Genomic DNA, 24,757 nt, shown 5'->3' with positions numbered 1-24,757 from the left:
TCCTGCATGTTGCTCACCAATGGCAACAGCCCATGGCTGCCTCTGCAGTGGTTTCACTCTGATGCTAATATCCCAGCTCTGAACTTCCAAAGCCTGTGTCAAGTGTATTGTTTAATTCAGCTCTGAGTTTCCTCTAATTCCCCATTGATGCCTTCCAAGCTTGTTTTCCAGCTCACTGAGGGCAATATGGGGACCCTCTCCTGGCCCCAGCCTGGGGGCCACCATGCCCAGGAAGGTCCTGTCCCAGCACACTGCTTGTCCTCCTGCTACCAATAGACACAGAACTGGGAAGGACACGTGCGTCTATTGCTAAAAGCAATTTAGGAATGATTCACAGGGTGTTATCAGCCTTAATATTTGGCAAACGGACACTAAATCCTCTTTACACAGAAAACAGTGGCAAAATAGCTCCAGTGCTCCCTTGGGCCCAGCTCCCAGGCTCTGATTTGAAGCTTGAGGGGACTGAATTTGCAGTAGCTTATCTCAGAGTTAACTTTGTTTTTCCCTTACAATACTAAATGTAGGAGGGTGAAGGTTAATGAAGAAAACAGTGAACGTGAAGTTCCATGGAAAAACGACCCAGTGCTTTTAGCAATTCACTTAAATGAGAGAGGAAAACCAGTTCCTTTAACATTTTAAAGCTCTCACAGCCTAATGAACCATGCTACCTCCTGCAGCTTCTACTGAGCCAAAATTCCTGCAAGAGACTGTCTCATTAGCATGAAGTGGGAGCAGCCTGCCCAGCTCTGCACAGCTCCTGGGATGCTTCACCTCTCCCACCCCCCGGGAGCATCTCTACCTGAAGTGACGTGTCAAGGATGTTAAGCACATCTAAACTGCTGCACCTCCCAGCCTCGATTAGAAGAGCAAAGTCTGTTTTCATGGACAGAGACACTGGCACAGGGTGCCCAGAGAAGCTGTGGCTGCCCCATCCCTGGCAGTGCTCAAGGCCAGGTTGGACACAGGGGCTTGGAGCAAGCTGCTCCAGTGGAAGGGGTCCCTGCCTGTGGCAGGGGTTGGAGCTGGAGGAGCTTTAAGGTCCCTTCAACACAAACCAGGCTGGGATTCTATGAATAAGACAGGGAGGGAAGCAGTGGCTTTGCCATCTCCTCATTAGATGCCTACCAGGAAACAAGGTGGCTGCTGTTCAGTCACTTCTTTAAGGTTTATTCTCATGGGTCACATTTAAGTCACCATAGCTGGGGTTAATGGGAATTCTGTTTTTAGGATTATAGCGGTTTTGATAAGTGGGAAAGCTGATGTTATTGCACATGAATTCCCTTGTGTAATGTGCGAGTTGTGGTGTGGTTTTGGCTGAACAATAATAAAGGCAAGGATGGATGTTCATTAGGAGAGAACATATTTTGCCCTCTGGATACTAAATATATATTATCATTACAGGCATTTTTTAATCTGGCAGCATGAAAACCCCCCAAGGTTGGTGGGGGAATGATGAATACTTTTGTATTTGGCAGATAAGAGGTGAAACTCCTGTGGCCGTGGTGGCGGGAGCAGCACTGCTCTGCTCCTCCTCCCGCAGCTTCCATTCCAGCTCACTACAAATGCCATTTGTTCTGCTAATGGGGGCTGAGCTTTACCTGCTGCCCAGTGGCCCTGGGGGTCTGCAAGGAAGACCCCTTTCACTGGGTTGTTTCTCGTTGCTGTTTGCAGGGGGTTCACAGTTCAGTGTGTGGGAGAGCCAAGTGCTCTGCTCTGCCCAGGAGAGCTGAGTGAGAGCAAAGGGAGGGTCCCTCCTGCGTGTCTCCAGGCACTAGGACAGCTGCTGGCATACACTAAAGCAAAGCCTCAGGGTTAATTCTGGCATGTAGGAGACATGAGCATGTAGGTGATGCAGGGGGCTGAGGGCCATTATGCATCACATAGCAACCCCCAGTGCAGAGACCCAACTTCCATCCCTGGCAGTGCTCAAGGCCAGGTTGGACACAGGGGCTTGGAGCAAGCTGCTCCAGTGGAAGGGGTCCCTGCCCGTGGCAGGGGTTGGAGCTGGAGGAGCTTTGAGGTCCCTTCAACCCAAACCAGCCTGGGATTCTATGAATCACATATGAATGACAGAATAGGAATGTCTGAAAACTAAGTTTATGGGAGGTGGCAAATTATGTTGATCTCTGCGTTCTTCAACATGGGCATTTTCTAATCTAAAGGAACGTTTGAGCTCTTCATGCATTAAGAAAGTCGGTAGAAAACGGTAGGACCAAATAGTGCTGAAGGTGCCCTGGTAAAAACCTCTCCTGCCCTTACTGATACAAAATATTTGGAGTTGGATTTACTGAGAAACCCTTGCAAACTATGCTGAGACCCTTGTGCCATTGCCTTGATTTGCCTCTTTTCAGTCGGGTTCTAGACTGTTCTGATCACAGAATAAATTCCTTTCCCCCTTTCCTCAATGCTCAGCAGGAAACATAGAACAGGCCCAAAACCCAGCAGTGAGTGACTGTGTGGGCGGCATCCCTGGCAGTGCATGGCTGAGATGGATGTTGGTCAGACTGAAAGCAAATTCCTCCCTTGGATGTCAGTTCTTATTTATCTACACTCAACATTAAGGCTGAATGGAGAATTTTAGTTCCTGGGTTTTAAGATATGTATCTTTGTTGAAGTTGTCTTCTGGTTTCAAAGAGGCTGTGCGTGGCCAGGCTAAAATCTATCCTTTTCCTAAACTTGCTCATGTATGTCTGCTTGTGCTATAATTCGGGAATCATTTAAGAATATATAAGATTAAGATATGTTTAAAACTTAAATTTAAGAGTTGATTTGCTGGAGCAGGGCCAGAGAAGGGCAGCGGAGCTGGAGCAGGGCCTGGAGCCCAAGTGTGATGGGGAAGGGCTGAGGGACCTGGGGGGTTCAGTGTGGAGAAGAGAAGGCTCAGGGGGGACCTGATGGCTGCCTCCAACTGCCTGACAGGAGGATGGAGCCAGGAGGGGCTGGGCTCTGCTCCCAGGAACAAGGGATGGGACAAGAGGAACCGGCCTCAAGCTGCACCAGGGCAGGGTTAGATGGAGCTGAGGAACAATTCCTGCCCCAGAGGGTGCTCAGGCGTTGGAACAGGCTGCCCAGGGCAGGGCTGCAGGCACTGGCCCTGCAAGTGTTCACACCCTGTGGAGACGAGGCCTCAGTGCCATGGGTTAGGGGTGGCCTTGGCAGTGATGGGAATGGTTGGATTGGGTGAGCTTGAAGGGCTTTTCCAACCTACTCAATTCTATGATCCTTTCAAAGGAAACAGTTCCCTTTGCTTCCCCCCCTTTTCTTTTTCTTCAACAAAACCAATCCTTCCATGGCAGGCTATGAAACATGGATTATTTACCTCCATACTGGGCACACTTCTGGCCTAGTCTTAGAAGTAAATGCATATTTAGTCTTTAAGGCATATTGTTCATCCATGCAAGTACATATTTTGGTATAGACATTCTTTATAACATAGTTCTGTGGACTAAGTGGAGATTTTGGTAGGCAGAACATTTCCCATTGTCTGTCCAGAATGCCAGCTATGAAAATGTGCAAAAAAGCAGCTTTCACTGATGATGGTTTTTAACACTCCTGCATCTTAAAAACAGCACAGTTTCTAAAATAATATATATATATTGAAAAGCTTAAAAAAAGCTGTCTAGCTCTGAAGGATGCATTTCCTGCCAAGTTATAAACCCTTGAGAAACTGCATTTGTTCAGGAAGTTGTGAGACAACCTTTAATTTAGTATTAGTATAATATCACCATCAGCAACTGTGTAATTAAGAGCATCATTGCTTCTATGGATGTCACCGGCGCAATGGGAACTGCAGACCTGAGTTATTACACAAGCAGGAACTTACTTATGGTGTCACAGACTTGGGGGTTTTGATGTGGACAACAACCTCAGTTATGCTGCTTGGAGCTAAGCCATTTATTTAAAGGTAGGAATAAATAGAATAATATTTGCCCAACAGATGTGACTGGTGCGGGTTAATCCTTTGAAGAAGCCTAGAACATACCCTCCAACCACTGCCTAAAGCAAACACACCTACAGATTAAAAGGGTGGGTAGGTTTTGTAAAACATGGCTGTGTTCTATTTGCAGCACTGTCCGGTTTGGAACACCTCAATAAGCCCCAGTCTGTACAATTCCCAGTTCACTGCATGGAACATTCACCAAGAACCAAGTTGCTTTATTTGATCCATGCCTACAGCTCCAATCCTGCAATAATTAAGGTCGTTTGGCTGCACGTACTAGGTCTGTTGGGTTAACTGGTGCACCGAGCTCAGCACGGCTGCCCCTCGATGTAGGAGCGGAGGATGGAGCGGGCAAGTCTCACAAGCAGACTCACTCCACAGACACCAAGAGCTCGCCCTGTGCTGTGCTTTGCACCCACGCACACATCCACCACCAAACGCTGCTATCAAATGCCTATTTTAATAGGCCTATTTGACTGCTATCAAACCCTTATTTCATCTAAGGAAACACCACTGGCACCCAGAAATGTTTATAGCGTTTGTTTGATTTTGACTTTTTAAACTTGACAATAATGGTGTCCCCCCGAATTCAAGTGAAAAATCTGAGATGGGACTGAATATCCATGTTATCCAGTAGCTCTAGCAGGTATGAATGCAAACAGTCAACTTATAATTATCTTTTTGAAATATATTTAATAAAGCTGCTATTCATTCTATTCTGCTGCTGGAAATACCATGTTCCAGGTATTGGGAACCACTGGAATGAAATATGTCATTGAAATACGGAATTTGATCCAGCCACAGTATAGAAACATCTCAGTTTTATGTGAGACAAGGTGCATGAGCTGGGCTATGCATATCCTTTTTTTTTCCCCTCATAAAACCATACTGACACAATACTTTCTGCAGCACCACTGTTTCTAGCAAATGGGTTCTAAAATATAGCACTTTAAAGCTGCAATACAAGAGACATCAGGATATCAGGACTGTGTATAGTACAATTTGAATTGAGTTTTGACTGTTTCCTCAGAGGATTAAGTTTCTCATGTTATTCAAGGTTTAAAAAAATGCTACATTTCTGAAAATAGTAACTGGAAATAAGATAGAAATAGTATGATCTGTCACTGAACATACACTGAGTGAGCCAGGACACTTCATTCCCATGTTTTGGAGTCAACATATTTCTTTTTATACCCTTTATCACTAACTACAACAGATTCAGTGTATATTCTGTTAGCATGGGGTGGTGTATACTGAGACTAGTGAAACCCAGAGTCTGCCTTTCCAAAAACTAGGGTACCTGTGAGCTGAATTTGGAGCTGCTGAGTATGCACAGTGCTCATGGGGTATTGCTTGCTACAAAAACCTATTGATTGATAGGGGACAAAACATTGACTACAGGAGTTGTGTCACCTACCAGACATATAGATATAGGAAACACAGGAGTGTGGTGTCAATAGTGGTTTTGTTACTCTTGCCATCAATAGCTGGTTTGTATGCAAGTCAAGATCTTTTGGGGTCACCAGGGGATGTTGTGGTCAAAGGCTGTTGTCCATCGTCATGCCCCAGCAGTTTACACAGATGGCATTTAAACTCAGCCATAAACTGTGAGTAACATTCTGCGTTAGTGCTGTCTGGGGCTGCTTAAAAACAACAAAGTTAGTAGCATTAGGTGCTATTTCGGAGCTTGATCCTTCACTGGGTGAAATGAGCGTTATCTCGATAGACTGCAGTACTAGGAAATTAGATATGAGGCCTTAACTGCTGTGTAAGCTATTTGTACAGAGTTAGTACATTGGTAATGAAGTCCTGTCTGTAATGATGATTCTATCATGGACGGCAACATGCACTTCGGTACAGTTATTGGAGCAACCTCGTTTTAATATATATATATGTATATATATAAAATTCTGCTTGATACTTCATGTATTTTCAGATATCTAATATTTAAAAGCATCCTTTATCATTGCTAAATTAGCCAAACCAGTACAAAATTAAGTGCAAGAAAAATACCAATTCACATAGTTTTTGCCAGTAATACAAAAGGGACTGTTCAGCTTCTCACATTTACAGCCATTGAGGAATTTGGCTTTAGAATGACTAAGGGAAACATTCCTACGTTCAAAAGATGTCTCAAAATAATTTGTGTTCTGTTTTGTAATGGGAAAAACTGGTTTTTACTGAAATCATCTACTGGTCAGTGGTGCCAGATGGAAAACACAAAGAGGAGTTGGTGCTATCCTCAACTGGTTGCCTAAAAACCTAAGTCTGAAGCTTTTTGATGACCCCCTGGAGATGGGAGAGGAGGTTTTGCTTTTAGCCAATAGCACCTTTGTCCTAGACTAGAGATTTCTTATGCTCAAAAGGATGCTTTAGCATTTCCCAAAAGACATTCCAGATTGGTTGGAGAGGAAGAGGAAAGTAGTGTTTTATGAAGGCACACCCATGCTGAATTTGCAGGAGAAAGGAAAGAAACCAGAAAGCAGTACTGCACAATGCAGTTATAATACAAGGCTCATTCTTGAAACCTGAATATCATGCTAGAAGAAAATCTAGATATGTGTAATATTTTGAAGAAATATTATTCTGAAGGCAATATTGTTTGGTTTTTTTTATATCAAAAAAGGAAAAATGTGTCTGTGTAAATGTGGAGTCAATGCTGTTTAAGAAGGGAACTGAATATTTGTATTGCAGCCTTAAAGAAGCACATTTTTACTGCAATATCTTCTCTTTTTTTTGTAAACTACAGTCTGCAACTCAGCAGACCATGACTGAATGCTTTTGAAAACTTGGAGATTACAAACATGAAATCACAATTAATATCCTCTAAAAGTAATTTCAGAGTTTTTCACGTCTTAAAAAAGGACAATGTGTACTGCTTCACAAGGTAATGCAGCTAATCAAAAAGAGGAGTAGAATTAAAGTATTTACATAATGAGCAATTCTACAGAAGGCGATCATCCCCACGTAAGCACTGCTGATTATATCCCACGCTGCTTTTAACAAACTCTACCAGATTGGAGCCAGTCATCAGCACTTTCAGAGAATCCTTAAAAGCCTTTTATGGGTCTTTACATTTAGTGCAGAATGATGTTCTTCAGGTAGAATATGCTGGTGAGGGAGGACAGTGTCAACACAAGGTACCAGCAGGAGAAGAGGACTTCGGCATCGCCGGTGATCCCATACTGGGCTGTACTGGGAGCTGCAAAGAGAAGAGAAAGGGGTTAAGTGAAAATGCCCACTCCTGGAACCCCAAATTCTTAGTTTTCAGTAACTCTTCTAAGATAAGCATTAGTGCAGCAAAAGCATCCTCCTGAAAACCGGAGGAGCTGCTGCAAAGGTAGCCAACCCCTCCTGCCACACTGCTGATGGGTGAAGATGACTTTTAGTTTCAAAGAGGATAAACCAGTTTTAATGCAAGCATTTAAAATGTGAGTATTTAACATCAGCTGAGCAATTCAGTTTTAAACATCTGAATAATTTATCTGTTTTCAAGTTACTGAGCATTAAGATCTCCACTGAAATCAATGAGAGGTGAATGTCTAAGCTCTGCTGGAAAACAACTCATTTTCTGCCTAAGTTTAGAAGCCAAAGCTTGACAATTTTGCTTTGCCAAAGACATTCATATTCATTTTCAGTCTCTTTGATGAACTTGAATTTATTTGCTGTAATACAAAGCCTTTCTCCAGTTCCTAAGTAAATATTACTGTAAGGGCATGAAGAGAGAGTTAAAACATAAGAAACCAGTGTGGAGAAGCAAGTGAGAAGGCAATCACTAGCAGCAGCCACGGGTGGGATGGCTGCAGGCTTGGACCCAGGCAGAAACCAGTGGTTTTTGAAAGGCTGGAGAACTGAGTGGAGAGAAACCTGATGAGGTTCAACAAGGACAAGTGCAGGGTCCTGCACCTGGGGGGGGAGAACACGAAGTACCAGCACAGGCTGGGGATTGACTCCAGTGAGAGTAGGACAAGGAGCAATGGCCATAAACTACAACACAACTGCGACACAGGAAGTTTCACCTCAACAAACACAAGGAAGAACTTCTTTAATTGAGGGTGGCAGAGGCTCAGGCTCAGGCTGCCCCGGGGGCTGTGGGGTTTCCCTCTCTGGAGACATCCCAAAGCTGCCTTGGCACGTTCCTGTATGACCTGCTCTGGGTGGCCCTGCCTTGGCAGGAGGTTGGACGTAAGGATATGGCACAGGCTGTGCTTTGGAGTAAACAAGCTTCTCTTGGGGGCAGAGAAGAAGAAAAGCTGCAGTAATCACCCAAGAAATTAAAGTAAACCCAGGGATTTCACCACATCCTCCTGGCTTTTGCAGTTGTGGTCTCCTGAATTTCAAGCCTTGCTCAGTCTAAATACTGAAACATAAATGTCCCTTTTCTTTCTGCATGGAAATCTGTGCTATGTGCTACCGGGTCCATTTCTAATGTATGACATTTGGTGCAGAGCGTGTTGTAAACCCCAAAATCATTCATTTCCCCCCATGCAGAGAGGTTCAGGCAATAAAAAACCCAAACAAGATGAAGCTTGAGTATGAAGCTTGGTTTTGTGACTTATAACCATACCTAAACACAGGACAGGGCACTCGCTTCTCATTCAAAGGAACTTTGTGTGATAAGTCAGTATGGCAAATCAACATTTAATTTATGACACCAACCAGGCTAGCAAGCAGAAACACAGTGTAGGTGGTATTGCATTTTATCATATTTAAAGAGTTTCCCTAACTTACAGGTAATTTGAACTATGGTGGCTATAATTGTGAGTGGAAAATTATGTAAATCTGATTTCCTGCACATGAACCAATACTGTCTTTCTGAAGCTTATTAAATCACATCTGGATTGTTTCAGCACAAATGTGCTAAGTGAATTAATGGGGAAAAACACATAGACTAGGGTAGATAATAGGAAAGACTTACGGTTCCCAAAGCTGGCTAATCAGAAGGATTTGATGTGAAAAAAAGCATGAAGAAGAAGCAAATCTGGAGAAGTTTAAGCCACTGGGATTGAATAAAATGTCCTGAGCAGATGCTCAGCTGGATTTGAATAAATAGCCATGAGTTCACATGGGACAGGGAGGTGGAGGATGCCAAACGCGTGCAGAAGCTGGTTTTGCTGGACCATGGGCCTAACCCTAACCCTTAACCCTAACCCTAACCCCTAACCGTTCCACCCCTGCAGGGCTTGGGTGTTGATGCTATGACTGGGTCAGTTCAAAACCACATTTGAACATACCAGAATTCCAGTATCTGAGGGGGGTACATGGATGCTGGGGAGGGACTCTTCACCAGGGACTGTAAATACAGGGCAAGGGGTGATGGTTTCAAACTGAAACAGGGGAGACTGAGCTGAGCCCTTAGGCAGAAGCTCTTCCCTGTTGGACACAGGGGCTTGGAGCAAGCTGCTCCAGTGGAAGGGGTCCCTGCCTGTGGTAGGGGTTGGGGATGGAGGAGCTTTAAGGTTCCTTCCAAATATTTTGGGGTATTTTAAGAGCTTTGAGAAAGTAAACACACGTGTTTAAAATGTAAAGATTCTTAGCATGGTCTGCTAAGTCATTCATCTAGAATGATTATTTGTGGGAATTAGTTTCATTATCATTGCTGGGTAATGCCGAGCAAGGTCATTTTGTACTTGGAGTGGTTAATTTTCTTAGGGGTTTATTGGTGGTTCCCTCTGTCACACCAAAAACATTACTATAGGAATGAATGAAAAGGTTTAAATGTTTGAAAATAGCTTCTTCCCCCCCTCTTAAGATCGTAGCATTGAATGTCATTGTTTTGTACAGACACACATACTTGCACTTGCAGCCTTAATATTTGTACAGCAAGATAATGGTGGAGGTATGTATGATTAGGCATAAATAAAAGCATGAATTATTTGACTCTGATTACATCTGCAGCTATCCTGGGCATTTCCATAATACCCATCACCACCAGTATAGCAGAGCACTCTGTTTACAAGTGATTTTACAGCATGAGAAGCTTTCAGTAGATGGAGGGGGGAAGGAGAACAGTGGTTGGCCTGCAGAGAGGCATTTATGCAGCTGAAGTTTCTCATCTGGAGCAATTTCTTGGTAACTATCTGAAACAGAAACCAAGGTCAAGTGGTTTGGCTCCCATTGTGCTGATCTGGCAGTGCAAATCCAGTTCAGAGCTGTGAGAGTGATACCTGAAAATAAAGTGAATTTCTGTGTAGGAGAAGTTTAAAATGGGCTGGATGGAAAGTCTGATGTTTGCAATGTAAACTGAGGATTTAGAAGAGTGGGGAAGGGACCTGGTGGGGTTTGGCTGGTCCCTGTGCATGCCCTCACCAAGAAGATGGTTCTTCCCCCATGGAGCACTGTGGGAGCCCTGTGCTCCATGGGACCTGCCAGGATCACCTCCCCTCAACACTGACCTATAGCAGCAGGTTATAGAGGTGGGTTTGTGTTCAATACCAGCTTGGATGGGGCTTGGAGCAAGCTGCTCTAGTGGAAGGTGTCCCTGCCTGTGGCAGGGGTTGGAAGTGGATGAGCTTTAAGGTCCTTTCCAACCCAAACCATCCTGTGATTCTATGATCCACTTTTTGTTTCCTTGGCTTTCTTTTTTAGCCTGGTAAATAGCATATTTTCTGTTTGAACTCAGAATCAGTATCCACAAACCAGTTTTGAATTAGGTACAGAATGTATCGTAACTGGGGTCTTTATGAAGCAAGAAATGCTTCTTTATTTTCTGTTCATACACACAAATACACACGGGGATAATATTTCACTTTAAAATGTTGTTGGTGGCATATCTCTCTCAAATATTTTAAATACTAAGCTTTAATATTTTAGCGCAACAAATAGTTGTTTTTTGCCTCTGCAGTTATTCTCTGTATTCCTATTTCAAGACTCAAAAAATTGCTACATTATTCATTTAAATTAAAAATAAGAGAGAAATGAGCATAAGCCACTCATTTCACAGTTCCTGCATCCCGCAGCAGCCTGGTGTGAATGCCAATGAACAGGACCTGACAAAACCCCTCTCTTATCAAGTCCATTGGTCTTCTGGGGCTCACCTTCTGCATCTTTCTGCCAACACATTTCAGAGAATGAAGCCATGCTTTTAAGAACCTCACAGTTTTGGGCTTTATTCTCTACAACCTTGTCTTATCCATCCAGGCAGAGTTAGCTCATGGGCAACTCTTCCAATCTCTCCTGTCTCCTTCCTCAAGGATTTTCAGATATATTTGTCTCAGTGGTGTTGAGTGAGTGCTGGCTGGAAAATATACAAAAGCAAAATTCCACCCAGAATACCCAGAGAATGGCTGCACAGGCATTAGCAGAGCAAAGCTTGTTCCCTACACTAACATCTTTGATGTAGATGATGCTGTAGGGAGGTGGAGTCCCCTGGGGCATTCCTCCCTTGTTCCTAGCATAATCCTTGACCCTACTGCTTCGTAAGGACTGGGGACACAGATGAGCACTGCTCCCAGGTGAGGACATGTCCCGTGGCATCGATGTACCTCATCTAACAGTTTGTCACACTCAGTGACAATGTTTCTCAATGCCCCATGAGCCATCACACAAATTGTGTTTCACTTTTCCTAAAGCTCTGCACTGATTTCTTCACTTGACTTTCTTCACTGGGATAAGAAAACCTTTTTGAGCATACAACACTTATCTTGCAAATAGAATAATAGGATTGTTTAGGTTGGAAAAGCCCTTCAAGCTCACCCAGTCCAACCCTTATCCCAGCCCTACCAAGGCCACCACTGCCCCATGGCACTGAGGCCTCGTCTCCATGGGGTGTGAACCCTTGCAGGGACGGTGTCTGCAGCCCTGCCCTGGGCAGCCTGTTCCAATGCCTGAGCACCCTCTGGGGCAGGAATTGTTCCTCAGCTCCATCTAACCCTGCCCTGGTGCAGCTTGAGGTCGGTTCCTCTTGTCCCATCCCTTGTTCCTTGGGAGCAGAGCCCAGCCCCTCCTGGCTCCATCCTCCTTTGGAGGGTGCTTGCCTTTATTTAAAATATAAGTATTTTGCCTTTCAGAGGTGCTCTGGTGATGTTGGCTTGGGCAGTGCTGTACGTTTCTCTGTCATTAAAAGGAGTTTCAGGTATTGACCCCAGTAACGGGGGAACATCAGACTGGAGAGGATCTGATCCACCTCATCCAGCTCCCACAGGCGCAGCCTGAATGCATTTTGGTGTTAGTTAAATCATCAGCATTTTCCAGGTGTTGTTATCATGGTCAAAGCTCAGTTTAATCAGAGTCTCCATCTGGCACACACTTCAGAAGGGCCCCTCGTTCAGATTTATCTATTTAACTTCACCCGTGAATTTCCCATCTCTGCAAATTTCCTGTCTGGGGCTCTTAGCCTTGAGGATGATTGCATTTGCATAAGACTAAACAAATCCTGTCTTTGCTGATTCATTCTTACACAAGATTTGAAGGTTTTGTTCTCCCAAGGTCAAGCTTTCTGCGGTCTTGCCTAGCCCCCGAGGCGCAGAGTGAGGCTGCTGCTCTTGACAATCTTCCCTTTGGTCAAAAGGCTCTGAGCCTGATCTGGAGCTCTCCTCACAGATTATCTCCTAACACAAGCTGTTGCTTTCTAATACAGTCCTTTATAGACTGTCGACCTGCTCCTCCAAAGCCATAAATCCTCAGCTAACATCAAGTGTAACGATATGTAGAGATGTTATCTGTTGGACTCCACTGGGCCTTCAGAGCCCCATTATCTTACAAACTTTTCTCTAAAAAAACCACATTTTTGACAACGGAATCTTTTTCATCATTTTTTTTTTTCCACACTGCTTTGACCTTGAGTTAGATTATCCCTTCCTTCCCCGTGTATTTTAAATGTTGCACAAAACCCCACTATTTATTAAGGCTTTCCTATAATAAATCATTAACCTGACTATAGTTGAATGAAATGCTCATTAGCATCTCTCTGCATAATCCATTTAACAGAATTAGTCTTGCTTATTCAGACACCCTAAAGAGGTCCATGCTTTTGTCTACAAGGCATCAGGATTAAAGCTTATAATTATTTCTGGTTAATGTAGTCCTTGGTGTTAGGAAATGTTGGTTTGCACGTTTCAGCATAGTGCTTTTCCTAATCTCTTGTATTAAATAGAGATAGTGATATAATATTGTTTTGTTCCTTTCTATTTACCACCAGGAGAGATGTCTGAATATAATCCTATCTGTGCTAAGAGTAAGCTTAAACACTTTCACAACTGCTAACTGGTATAAAACATGAGGCTTATGTAGGATAATCACTAAATTAGAGAAAAGGAGAGTTTGATAAGAGGACGTGGACTTGGGAGGCACGCACACAGGGACCTCGGCTGGTGGTTGTGCCAATGTTAGCACAGGCATCTCCTTCTGCTGGACTGTGACACTGTGTAAATGCCTCCCAGGAAAGATGGTAGATGAGGCTTTGTCAAGAGTGAGAAGCGGACCTGCTTTTATTGATAATCCCAGAATCCCAGCCCAGTTTGTGCTGGAAGGGACCTTAAAGCTCCTCCAGCTCCAGCCCCTGCCACGGGCAGGGACCCCTTCCACTGGAGCAGCTTGCTCCAAACCCCTGTGTCCAACCTGGCCTTGAGCACTGCCAGGGATGGGGCAGCCACAGCTTCTCTGGGCACCCTGTGCCAGCGCCTCAGCACCCTCACAGGGAAGAGCTTCTGCCTAAGAGCTCAGCTCAGTCTCCCCTCGGGCAGGTTCAAGCCATTCCCCTTGGCCTGGCCCTACAGGCCCTTGTCCCAAGCCCCTCTCCAGCTTTCCTGCAGCCCCTTTTAGGCACTGGAGCTGCTCTCAGGTCTCCCCTTCAGGAGCCTTCTCTTCTCCAGGAAGAACACGCCCTACCTTGTTAATATGTGTTAACTTTATTGTTAACATGGTATCTGTTACATTTATATATTGTTAATATAGGTTAACTTTATATGTTAACATTATTGTTACTGATGATAACTATCTTGGCCACCCAGCACTGCAGTTTCATGGTTGTGGGGAACTTTGCCTAGGAATTTGGGCTTCCTGGCTGTGGAAACCCAGGCCCAAGGAGACATCAGAAGAGACACGCTTCCCTCCCTGCCCTCTACAGCAGCCAGAGTCACCCAGTCACCCCCGAGCAAGCAACTCCTGCTAAATATTGTCAACAGCCAAGTACTAATTTAAACCCAGCTAAAAATACACCCAGTAATGTAAAGTGTAAGGAAGATGATTTTTCCTTGCTTATTAATGCAATGGGACATGCCAGCCACAGTCTGCAGCTCAAACCAGACCTGCTTAGTGAACACTTAACAGCTGCATTTCATTAAGCCTACAGAGAAAGCAAAGCCATAACTGATGGAGGTTGTTAACTATGTGCAAAAGGGTTTTAAGTGTCTTAATTTCTGTTGTCAAGTAACTCGCTGGAACAACACATTTCCAAAGTCAGCAGCTTCTCAGAAGTATTTAGTGCTGGTGTCTCGGTGCACACGGGAAGGACAGGGAAGCACCAGCCATGGAACTGCTCCTGTTCCAAAGGAAAGCATCCTCAGGCAAGAGGTTGAAGGTTTGGCTGTCAATTTGGCAGAGTTGGATTTGGAAATACAACCTGGTCCAGTGGAGGGTGTCCCTGCCCAAGGCAGGGGGTTGGAACTAGGTAACCTTAAAGTCCTTTCCAGCCCTATTCTATGATTCTATTCTATGATTCTTCCCATAGAAACCCCGGTTTAAATCTGGTTGTTACTGTTCACAGCAAAACATTTGATGGAGTAAAAAAGGGTGTTACTTTAGAAAAATAACATCCCTCGTTTTTCCAACATATAAATGATGAGTAAACTTCCCAGATAATTTATGTTTTAACAAATCGTGGTAATTTTATTGTAAAGGTGGATTGGCAAAGTTTGGGCAACGTAACTGAAAGAGGGTAAGATAACCTTAGCATCCCAATTAAATGAGTGTGATTGTTGAGAAGCATTTAAGATATTAGAAAGAACCCCTCTCCGAGGAGAGAAGCGCAAGGTATATCTTATACTTGGGCACAAGATCCTAATATCTTGATTTTGAACATCTCTGTGTCATGTGCCAAAGGAATTGCTGTGGTCCTCAGTGTCAACGTGTGCTTTTTGAAGGAGTTCAGCATCTACTTGTTAGTGATATGAGAGCTGGAGACTTACAGAAGCTATTAATGTTGTCTATCTGGTATAGAATTGTTAAAACCAGTGCTATAGCCCAAACTACCGTGTTTGAACATAAGCACTTCATATTGTACTGTGGTTGCAGTGAAAAGGCATTGGGAAAACTTCATTACCCAGGTGGGATTTGTTTCCCAACTTGCATTTTGAATTTCACCGTGTGGTTGCCAATGGAAAAGTCCCCATTTACAGGCACTTATCTCACAGTGGTACCTAAAAACCCCTGTGGTTCCTGCTCACTGTAGTTACATGGCCTCGCTGCTCTTCTGCAGGAGCATTTGTAAGTGTGGGCTTTGCAGTGGGGCTGGGCACACACTGTTGTTATCCCATATTTCTATATTTACAGGGGATTTAGGTAAGGTGAAAAGTGGGTGATGATGATTTAGAGAAACTCTTAACAGCAGAGCCCGAACACAGAAGCCTAGTTTGTAGATAATCAGTGTAAATAATAGATTGCCCATATGCTGCTTCCCAGCTATTTCTTCAAGCAAACGTCTCTGGGTATCATAAAATCAGAACAGCAGTGGTGCTCGGACAAGGCAGGCTCGCTCTAATCTTTCAGATAACGCAGACATGCTTTTGTTGCAGCTGCAAGAACAAACCCAATTTTAAGCCCTTATGCATTGTTGTACAGTGTATCTTTAATGGAATTTCATTTTGACACAGATAAATGTGATCATATCAAATAAAAAACCCCTTTCCCTTAAATGCTGCAGAGAAAAAGAATCCTAATGCTGTAATAGGATAACTGAAGCAGACACTGAACACAGAGTGCTTGGAGTTTAACAGGATAAAATAGTACAGTCTGGACATACCTGGTTTCTGCTGAAAGGGATATTTCATAATCCCAAGAAATATTTATAAGGAAAATTACTGTGAGGGAACAGAATAAAAATTGGCTTTATACCTCATCCTTTATACTCAAGTTATCTCCAATTTCTTTGTGCAGCTGAGAAGTGCAGTCACATTGGAACAAATGAAGTATCCTAAAGAACTTCAGAGCTGCACATGTGTAGCAGGCTCAGAGGTCTGAGATGAGCTTTAACAGGCAGAGCTGATATTAGCCCCAGTCCTGGGATGAGCCCTTGCTTATCCGGATCACCCCCTGATACCTGCCGTTAGCTGGAAAAGGAGACAGAACGCAGCCAAGCACCTTGGCTGAGAGAAAAGCAGAGCAGGTAATCAATGGCACTGCATGCACATCTCGCTGGCCACAGAGCAGGCTGAGCCTGAACACATGGCAGGGTGCACCCACAGCCCACACTATCTCCCCCAAGCCTTCTGGCACTGAGCAGCAATGCGGGAGCTGCTGCAAGGTGACCTGAGCTGGGGTTTTAATACAAAAGAGCCACAGAGCTGCTGCGAGGGCTGGAGCAGCTCTGCTCTGGAGCCAGGCTGAGAGAGCTGGGCTGGGGCAGCCTGGAGAAGAGAAGGCTCCTGAAGGGGAGACCTGAGAGCAGCTCCAGTGCCTAAAGGGGCTGCAGGAAAGCTGGAGAGGGGCTTGGGACAAGGGCCTGTAGGGACAGGCCAAGGGGAATGGCTTGAACCTGCCCGAGGGGAGACTGAGCTGAGCTCTTAGGCAGAAGCTCTTCCCTGTGAGGGTGCTGAGGCGCTGGCACAGGGTGCCCAGAGAAGCTGTGGCTGCCCCATCCCTGGCAGTGCTCAAGGCCAGGTTGGACACAGGGGCTTGGAGCAAGCTGCTCCAGTGGAAGGGGTCCCTGCCTGTGGCAGGGGTTGGAGCTGGAGGAGCTTTAAGGTCCCTTCCAGCACAAACCAGGCTGGGATGCTATGAGTGCATCATAATTAGCAGTGAGTGGAAGATCTGATTTCTTTCTGATTTCTTTCATGGGGGAAAGTGAGGGCTGCTCATGGCAGAAGCAAAGATGAGCCACTTCAGCCTGCAGCTCTTGGAGGCACATCCACAGTCCATAGCACAGGCTGCAGCTCCACTTCCCTCTCCCAGACATTGTCTCTCATTTCTTTCCCCTGGCTTAAGGACGTGCCTCTCATACGCAAACTGCACAGAAACTTCAAATACATCTTTAATTCTCACGGAAAACTGAGCCCAGCTGTGGAACCTGTAATTAGCGTCTGCCTCTTGGCTTCCCAAACCCAGCTCTGCTGCCTCGTTCTGTCGTGTGATTTCCCTCATAAATATCTTAAGATCTATCTTAAAAGCAGTGACTTGGCTTCCACTGGGAGCAATCAGTGGAAGTTTTCTCTACAGTTGCACTTCTAAACGGGTAGGAATTGTCTTATTCCCAGGATAAATTTATCTTTGGATGAGCTCTGTCTGCTCCCTGATCTCAGTGCCCTGTCTCCGCAGCCTCCACCTGAGCGTGGTTTCAACGTCTTCTCACCTTCCTCCTCCTCCTTCTCTTTGCATAATAGGAGCTATAACACATTCAAACCCTTTCCAGAAACTTGCAAGTTTAACCCGTTTCTTCATGGGATCAGGCCCTGAAGGGCTATAATTACCACTAACATTCCCACATTAGAGCTATTAATAAGTTAAAGGGCGCTGTTATTTCTATTGCTTGAAATAAAACCCAACTTCCATTTACTTTGAGTTTGCCAAGCTTCCCTCTCCTGCTTCAGACGTGCTAAAAATAACCTACCCGAGGATTATTACAGAAAAGTAAAGATTTTTTGGAGTGGTATTTTGTGCTTTATTGCAGCAGTAATCTCCTCGGTAAAGTTATCTTCAGTGACTCAGAGAACTTTGCCTTCAAATCAAAGTTATTACTTAGCCCAAAGGCCAAGCAAAGAGTGCTCGGTGGGATCAGATCCCTCTGCCGCTTTGGAGCATATAGAAGGAAAGTTGAATAAATGCAAACCCAGCTTAATAGTTAGTTATATGTTCTGCTAGTGTGTATAAATGAGCTAGAAACACTGTCTGGGATTTCATTAGTAAAATCATAAGGTCTACTTAATAAAATGTCCATGAAATGGTGAAAATTCCAACTCAAAATTCAAATGAAAATCAAGGGGGATAATCATGGTGCTGGGTCCCAGCTTGGTTATGCAGGGAGAGCTACAAGGTTGGCTTCAGAAATGCAATCTGGAAGCACATCTAGGCAAAAAAACCCCACCCAAATAAACCCAAAGTCAACCCCCCACTTGCTGGAACACCAGAACTCTAACCTAATTGCAGATGTTGCCATTACTACAGTGCTTAGTAGCCTGGCACACAGTTGCATAGCATGGAATAAAAGCCATAACATCTGTATAACCTGGCTGATAGATCACGTGGCGCTGCAATAAATGACATGGTGTTGCATCTTTGTGCTTGGATAGATGGGCTATTCCTTCATCTAGTGATGCGTGCTGGGGGGCCTGGCCTCCTGGTCTTTGCAGAAGACTAAAGGAAAGAGGCAGCCTAGAGAAGATTTCACTATCAAGACATGGCTATTGCCTGATAGATTTATTGGCTTGAACTGAGAATTGGATGTGACTGATGCTGCTGTGGCTGCCCCATCCCTGGCAGTGCTCAAGGCCAGGTTGGACACAGGGGCTTGGAGCAAGCTGCTCCAGTGGAAGGGGTCCCTGCCTGTGGCAGGGGTTGGAGCTGGAGAAGCTTTAAGCTCCCTTCAACCCAAACCAGTCTGGGATTATGGTTGTATTTTCTATTGCATTTCAGAATTACTAATGCTTTATAAAAGAAAGGCAGGACCTCCATACAGAGTTGTGTAAACCAGATAACACAGTATACAGCATCCTACTATCTGTCAGCAGCAAAAAGACTCAGTTACCCCAGTGCAGTCAGGAAAGCCAGGAAATGCAGGCTTGACAACTTCCTTTCAACCAGCTTCCCATGAAAGGGTGAACCAGGTGATCTTTGAGGTCCCTTCCAACCTGGGCTTAACCATGGTTCATCATATTTCCCAGTCTCAGTAAAGATATCCCAGTTCTGGGATATATGTGGACTCAGACACAAGTTCTGAATAGATACAGACTTGGGGCTACGCTTATTATTGTGTGTTTTAAGATGTAATCCAAAAGATAAATGTACAACTCCCAAACTGTCCTTTTTGACCCTGATTTGGTGAGAAAACCATTTTATTTATTTATTCATTTTCTGATTTTATGTATGGAAAAATCTCAAAATTTGTAGAAAAGAGAAGCTTTTCTGTTGTGAGTGAAGCATGAAATCACTTTGAGATAGTTTTCAAATGATGTTACTACTGAAGCTCTCCATTTCTTTAAAATGCTTCTCTGGAACTGATATCAGAACTAATTTCTATTGAGCTTATTTATGGGAAACCTTGGCACAGCAGGCAACTGCAGGTCCTGTGTACTTGCAGGCTTATATGATGATTACAGCTCCGTAACCCTGGAGATACACTAGGGTGACTAAATATGGATGTCACATTCATCGTCTAAACTTTGCCTCGAGAAAGGTGACTTCTGGTACATGTGCAGTGTGATATACACACTGTTTCTGAAGCACATGTATGCACTATTTCATGTTTTTGTTGTTGACAGGCTTTCTATTTGAAACTTTCTTTTTTTTAAGGCAATTTTAGGTTTGCAGAAGTGTATTAAAATGCTGCACCATGGATATTTTTCATTAGTCAAAAGTAAACTATTCTTACTTATTTTGCAGAAGCACTTGGCAGACTGATGTGCTTGCTAATGTGGGAAGTACAGAACATTTCTATGGCATGAGGCATACTACAGCTTTCGTCTACAGCTCCCACCCTGGAAACCCTTCCCTCCCATGTATGTGCTCCATCCCAGGAGGATGCTCCACCTGTGCTGCTCTCGGCACAGTCAGGGTAAAGGAGACCACAAATCCAGCTTGTGTTTGTAAGGCTAAACTCTTTTGTCTTGTCTGGAAGATGTGGAATAGCAACAGCTGTAGAGCTAGAGGGGAATTAGCAATAGAGAGGGAGCATTTTAAAGAAAACTTGTAGGCAAGGAGCAGATAAATGTATTGTTTCATTATATGATGAATTTTTTCTGCTTATACTGGAAGTGATGTGCTCAAGGCTGGCACTACACTCTTACCTACACATCTAGGCTTCATTTTGTTATTTGTAGCAATAACAATTGACAAAACCAGTAATCACTTGTTCAGCTCAAAATTAAATAGAGCATACACAAAGCATAAAGTCATCAGGTCTAGAACAGGCTGACACGGTTCTGCGTGGAAGTCCAAAGTTAAATGGAGGAGAATGGGTCATGATGTTCCACTGAACACTGTCAGAAGGCTTTGATTGAGAGCACATTGAGAATAAGACTATAAAAGTGCCAGAAAAAGCACTGGGACAAGCAAGCTAGCTGCCCATTCCCTTTCCCTCATCCCTGCGTTGTAGTAAGTAGCCCAGTTCTCATCTGTGTCCCAAACCTTGAGGTCTGGAAAGGTTCTTTGCTGAAGAAGAACCAAGAATAGGCCAGGTTGGATGGGGCTTGAGCAACCTGCTCCAGTGGAAGGTGTCCCTGCCTGTGGCAGGGGTAAGAACTGCACGACTTTAAGGTCCCTTCAAACACAAACCAGGCTGGGATTCTGTGATTATGAAGAGCCAAGCACTGAGGCTCCCCGTGACAGACAGGTAACCACTCTCACATTTCCATACAACGTGTGGAACTTTCAGGTCAGGTACAAGGGTTCGAGGTCGATAAATTTGCCCAATTCAGAAAAGTGATGCTGTAGCAAAACTAGGGAGTTAGAAAGTGAATAGCTGAGAAACAGCTCGTTTTGAAGCTAATATGCATGGTGTGTTCTTTCGGGTACTTAGGCACATAATTTTGGCAGCCTACAATAACTGCTTCTCTGACAATGTTGCCCTCATTTGTAAGTGTCACATTTGAGAAAAGGAAAAGCATTTTAATGTGACAGAAAAATTTGACTTGGGAGCTAATTACTTTAATTTGATGGAATTTTTGGCTCATCTGCATACTTGACAATTATTTACAGCTTACATTGGTAATTAGAGGTTGGGTCTTGTGCTGAAACATGGCAAAGAGCTTCGAAGACATTTGCTGATCCTTCTAACTTTTAGAGGAAATGAATTTATTAGTAGCTAATCTGTAAAATATTTGTACTTCTGACCTTTAGTAAAACATTCTTGCTATATTTCAAATGATTGCTTGTCAGAATCATTTCCCTCAAAATGAAGTGTGACATTGTAAATAAGCTCTTGAATTAAGCAGAACGTTAAATCTGTGTATTCCGTGGCAACCTTTGATAGTCATCATATATCATGAAGGTTTTGTTGGTTCTGTTACACTGAGGCAATGTCACATAGCATTGTGACTGATAATTTTTTACACTGAACTTTACCATTTTTGGACAGTTTCAACATCATTCTTCCGCTCTTGACAAAGGATATTGAGTTAAGCAGGTTACTACATGATTTCTTGCCTGTTTCTGGTGACTGTGTATGAGGAAAGAACTTTTGTGCAGGAGGAGCTGACAACCTTTAAACAAATCTTCTGTTAAGGTGGTTGTCAAATGATATCTAAAGATGTGTTTTTTTAGTCAGGTATTCTGCTGATTTTCTTATGCATTTATTTGGGGTTTCTCTTGGTCATATTTCTGCTGAGTGTATAGATTGCTCTCATTTTATAGGTGTATTAAAGTAATTCATGGAAGTCTCCTGCTGAACCACACTAATAGCCAAGCAATTAATCATGAACAGTGCTTTTATTATATTAAGGTGATGGATAAAATAAATAACAAAGCCAAACTGTTTACTAATTTCAGAAGAGTTAAAGTATAGTTCACCTTGAATCATAACTGATGAGACAAGCATTATCTCTTTTGAGTTTGCCTTTTGTGTCAGTGCTGCTTAATCTCGCTCTTTGTAATGGGGTACGTCTTAAAGAGAAGGACACTGGATAAGTCATATACATAAAAGAGATGTACAGCTTGCCGGCATGTGGAATTCCTCTAACATATATTTTTATGAAACTACCAGCACATTTTGTGCTCAGCAGCATAAATAAAAAAGCGTGTTAGCCTGGCAATTTTACGTTTACTGCATTAGTTAGGAAATGCAATGGCCACCCTTACTTTGCTATAATAAAACCTGCCGAGCCTGTTCATGAAAGATGATTGCAATTTCCCCTGGCCGGTGGATGCAATGAAAAAACATAACTCATCAAAATCTGAGCTATTTGCTCTTAAGCTACAAGAGCGTTTTTCTTCATCACTTGAAGAGACATTAACTATTCATGAAACTTAAGAGTGTTCAAACACTGCCTAAGTAAGATTGTTACTACTTTTCAACTTGATCGAGATCTTTTCCCAACCAGCCTCTCCAGCAGCCAGCAAAAGGCCTTTCCACACATCAGAAATGCAGAGGGTGTCCAGGTACTGTAGCTGTGAGCTATCGATCTGCTGGAAAGCCAAGTTCCTCCTCCCACATTGATTCATGATAACTGCCTCCATTTGGGTCAAACAGCATTTAACTGCTCGTAAATTTTAATTAAATGATTAGTCACTTTGAACATATAGTTTGTCATCTCCCAGCCAAGAGATGTCTCTTTATCAGGGAATGACTCAAGGGGGAGGCATCCATCTCCCCTGTCACTGTGCCCCACATTAAGATAATTTGGTTGTTGCACAGTACGTGATGCTCTGTGACACCAACTGTGCTTCCTGTGAGCAACTCTTCATGAACCTATGAAAATAGGATTCCTTCCTTTCACCATTAACATATGCTTAACTTTCTGAGTATAACAAACACCCAGCAAAAGAGATTTTCTCCTTCCAACAGCTTCCTTCTTCCTTTTTCATGTACAAGTGACACCTGTAGCTATTCTTACTCAGCTATGCAAGTATCTTTTCTGTGCCTACAGTTACTCTTCCTCGCAAGCTGTTGATGCTAGGAGAAAATGAAGAGAAGCTTATAAACCTGGTGTATCAGTTGACTGACTCTAGAAATGATGGTTTAATTGTCTTTGTGACTGTATAGCTCCTCTATGTGTACCTATCTATGGAGTCCTCGCTGCAGTGAATTTAAATAGTCTTCTGTGTGTGCATGTTACACAACACTGCTGTAAGCATCTGAATTTCATATACATCCTCTATCAATGACATGGTTTGTTCTCGCAAGGCAGAGGACCTCTTGCTAGTGGGGCACTCAAGTAGTTGCTATAAAGCTGCTGCTTTTATTCTGAAGTACGCTATTTGAGAGCTAGGAGGACCTTTAAGCCCATCTACATAAAATATACAGCAAGTGCAATATAATTGTTGCTTTTCATTAATGAGCACATTTTCTTTTTCCCCAAAGTACTTTCCATTTTTCACCCTTTAGCAAAGGTTTCATGTTAGAATATGCCATCCGATTTAACTTTATTTGCTGTTCCATATAATGAATTATTTGGGGCTTTTTTGGGGCAGGGTAGTGGCAGGAGCTCTCGGTAAAACTCTGAACTTTTGCAGCTGCCTCTTGTGTGTGTGAGCTTCATGCAGAAGATCTGGGAGACATTATGGCTCCTTTGAGACTTATGACATTGGACAAGTGTCCAAGGGACAGGCCAAGGGGAATGGCTTGAACCTGCCCAAGGGGAGACTGAGCTGAGCTCTTAGGCAGAAGCTCTTCCCTGTGAGGGTGCTGAGGCACTGGCACAGGGTGCCCAGAGAAGCTGTGGCTGCCCCATCCCTGGCAGTGCTCAAGGCCAGGTTGGACACAGGGGCTTGGAGCAAGCTGCTCCAGTGGAAGGGGTCCCTGCCTGTGGCAGGGGTTGGAGCTGGAGGAGCTTTGAGGTCCCTTCAACCCAAACCATTCCGTGATTCTGTGATTCCTCTTTGCCTATGTTATTGCACAGAACAGAAGAAAAAACCCAACAGTTGAGATTTTTCAGAGTGAGCTGGGAGTTTTAGGCATGAAACTCCTGTTGAGAATCTCTATCAATTAGTACACTACTTCGGTGGAGATAGCAAAGAAACAAAGAAAACCTTAGTGCCTCTGTGGGAGGCACCAATTAATGCTGATTAATGGATTAATGGTAGGGGATGAACGTGTGGAGTGTATTATCCTCAGGATGGCTCTGCCACTAGCTGCACTTTTTCACAGAATCCCAGCCTGGTTTGTGCTGGAAGGGACCTTAAAGCTCCTCCAGCTCCAGCCCCTGCCACGGGCAGGGACCCCTTCCACTGGAGCAGCTTGCTCCAAGCCCCTGTGTCCAACCTGGCCTTGAGCACTGCCAGGGATGAGGCAGCCACAGCTTCTGCTGTGCGGATGCTTGATGTCACTGTGCCCTCCTCACCCATCGCTGTGGCAGAACCACTCTTCCTGATGCAAGGAAATGTGATGGTTAACCATGAGTTCACTTCAAGAGATGCATTTTCTAAGCAACATGTGCGAGGAGGTGAGAGACCTGTGAGGGAAGATGCTCAACACAATGCTCTACTGCGTGAGCTCATGCTGCAGAAAGACTCTTCTGAGTGTTATTTTCCATCCTCTTTCTCACCCCCATTGTGAAGTGAGGAATTTGGTCTCCTCAGTGGAAATACACTACATACACACACCATTAAAGTGCTCTGTGAAACAGAAAATAAAAAGCACCCAAAAAAAGGTTCTTTCATATTCTCTGTGACCACTTTGTAGGTGACCTGCAGCTCAGCTCGGCTCCGAGCAGGGCTCCGTTTCTGGGTTGCAATCAGAGGAATTCCACATCGTGTGTGTCCCTCTGGTCACAAAAATGCAACGCATATCGACTG

The 24,757-nt window shown here is 43.9% G+C and overlaps 2 protein-coding genes across 2 annotated transcripts in view; one reads left to right on the top strand and one right to left on the bottom strand.

The window, feature by feature from the left end:
• Positions 1-372, top strand: part of LRRC7 (leucine rich repeat containing 7) — a 402,104-nt gene extending 401,732 nt beyond the window's left edge. The window contains exon 25 of the mRNA XM_061366413.1: positions 362-372. The gene's annotated coding sequence lies outside the window, so the exon portion shown is untranslated. The remainder of the gene's footprint in view (positions 1-361) is intronic.
• A 3,498-nt stretch (positions 373-3,870) lies between these two features.
• The window catches only part of NEGR1 (neuronal growth regulator 1), a 105,274-nt gene continuing 84,387 nt past the window's right edge, over positions 3,871-24,757 (bottom strand). The window contains exon 7 of the mRNA XM_061366421.1: positions 3,871-7,142. Coding sequence (XP_061222405.1) covers positions 7,018-7,142 — 125 coding nt within the window. The 3' untranslated portion in view covers positions 3,871-7,017. The remainder of the gene's footprint in view (positions 7,143-24,757) is intronic.

The sequence above is a fragment of the Neopsephotus bourkii genome, unplaced genomic scaffold, assembly GCF_033783945.1.
Source record: "Neopsephotus bourkii isolate Nb327-2 ecotype Australia unplaced genomic scaffold, CSIRO-AGI_Nbou_v1 NB_1331, whole genome shotgun sequence".
NCBI lineage: Eukaryota > Metazoa > Chordata > Aves > Psittaciformes > Psittacidae > Neopsephotus > Neopsephotus bourkii.
This window is presented reverse-complemented; position numbering and strand designations above follow the sequence as displayed.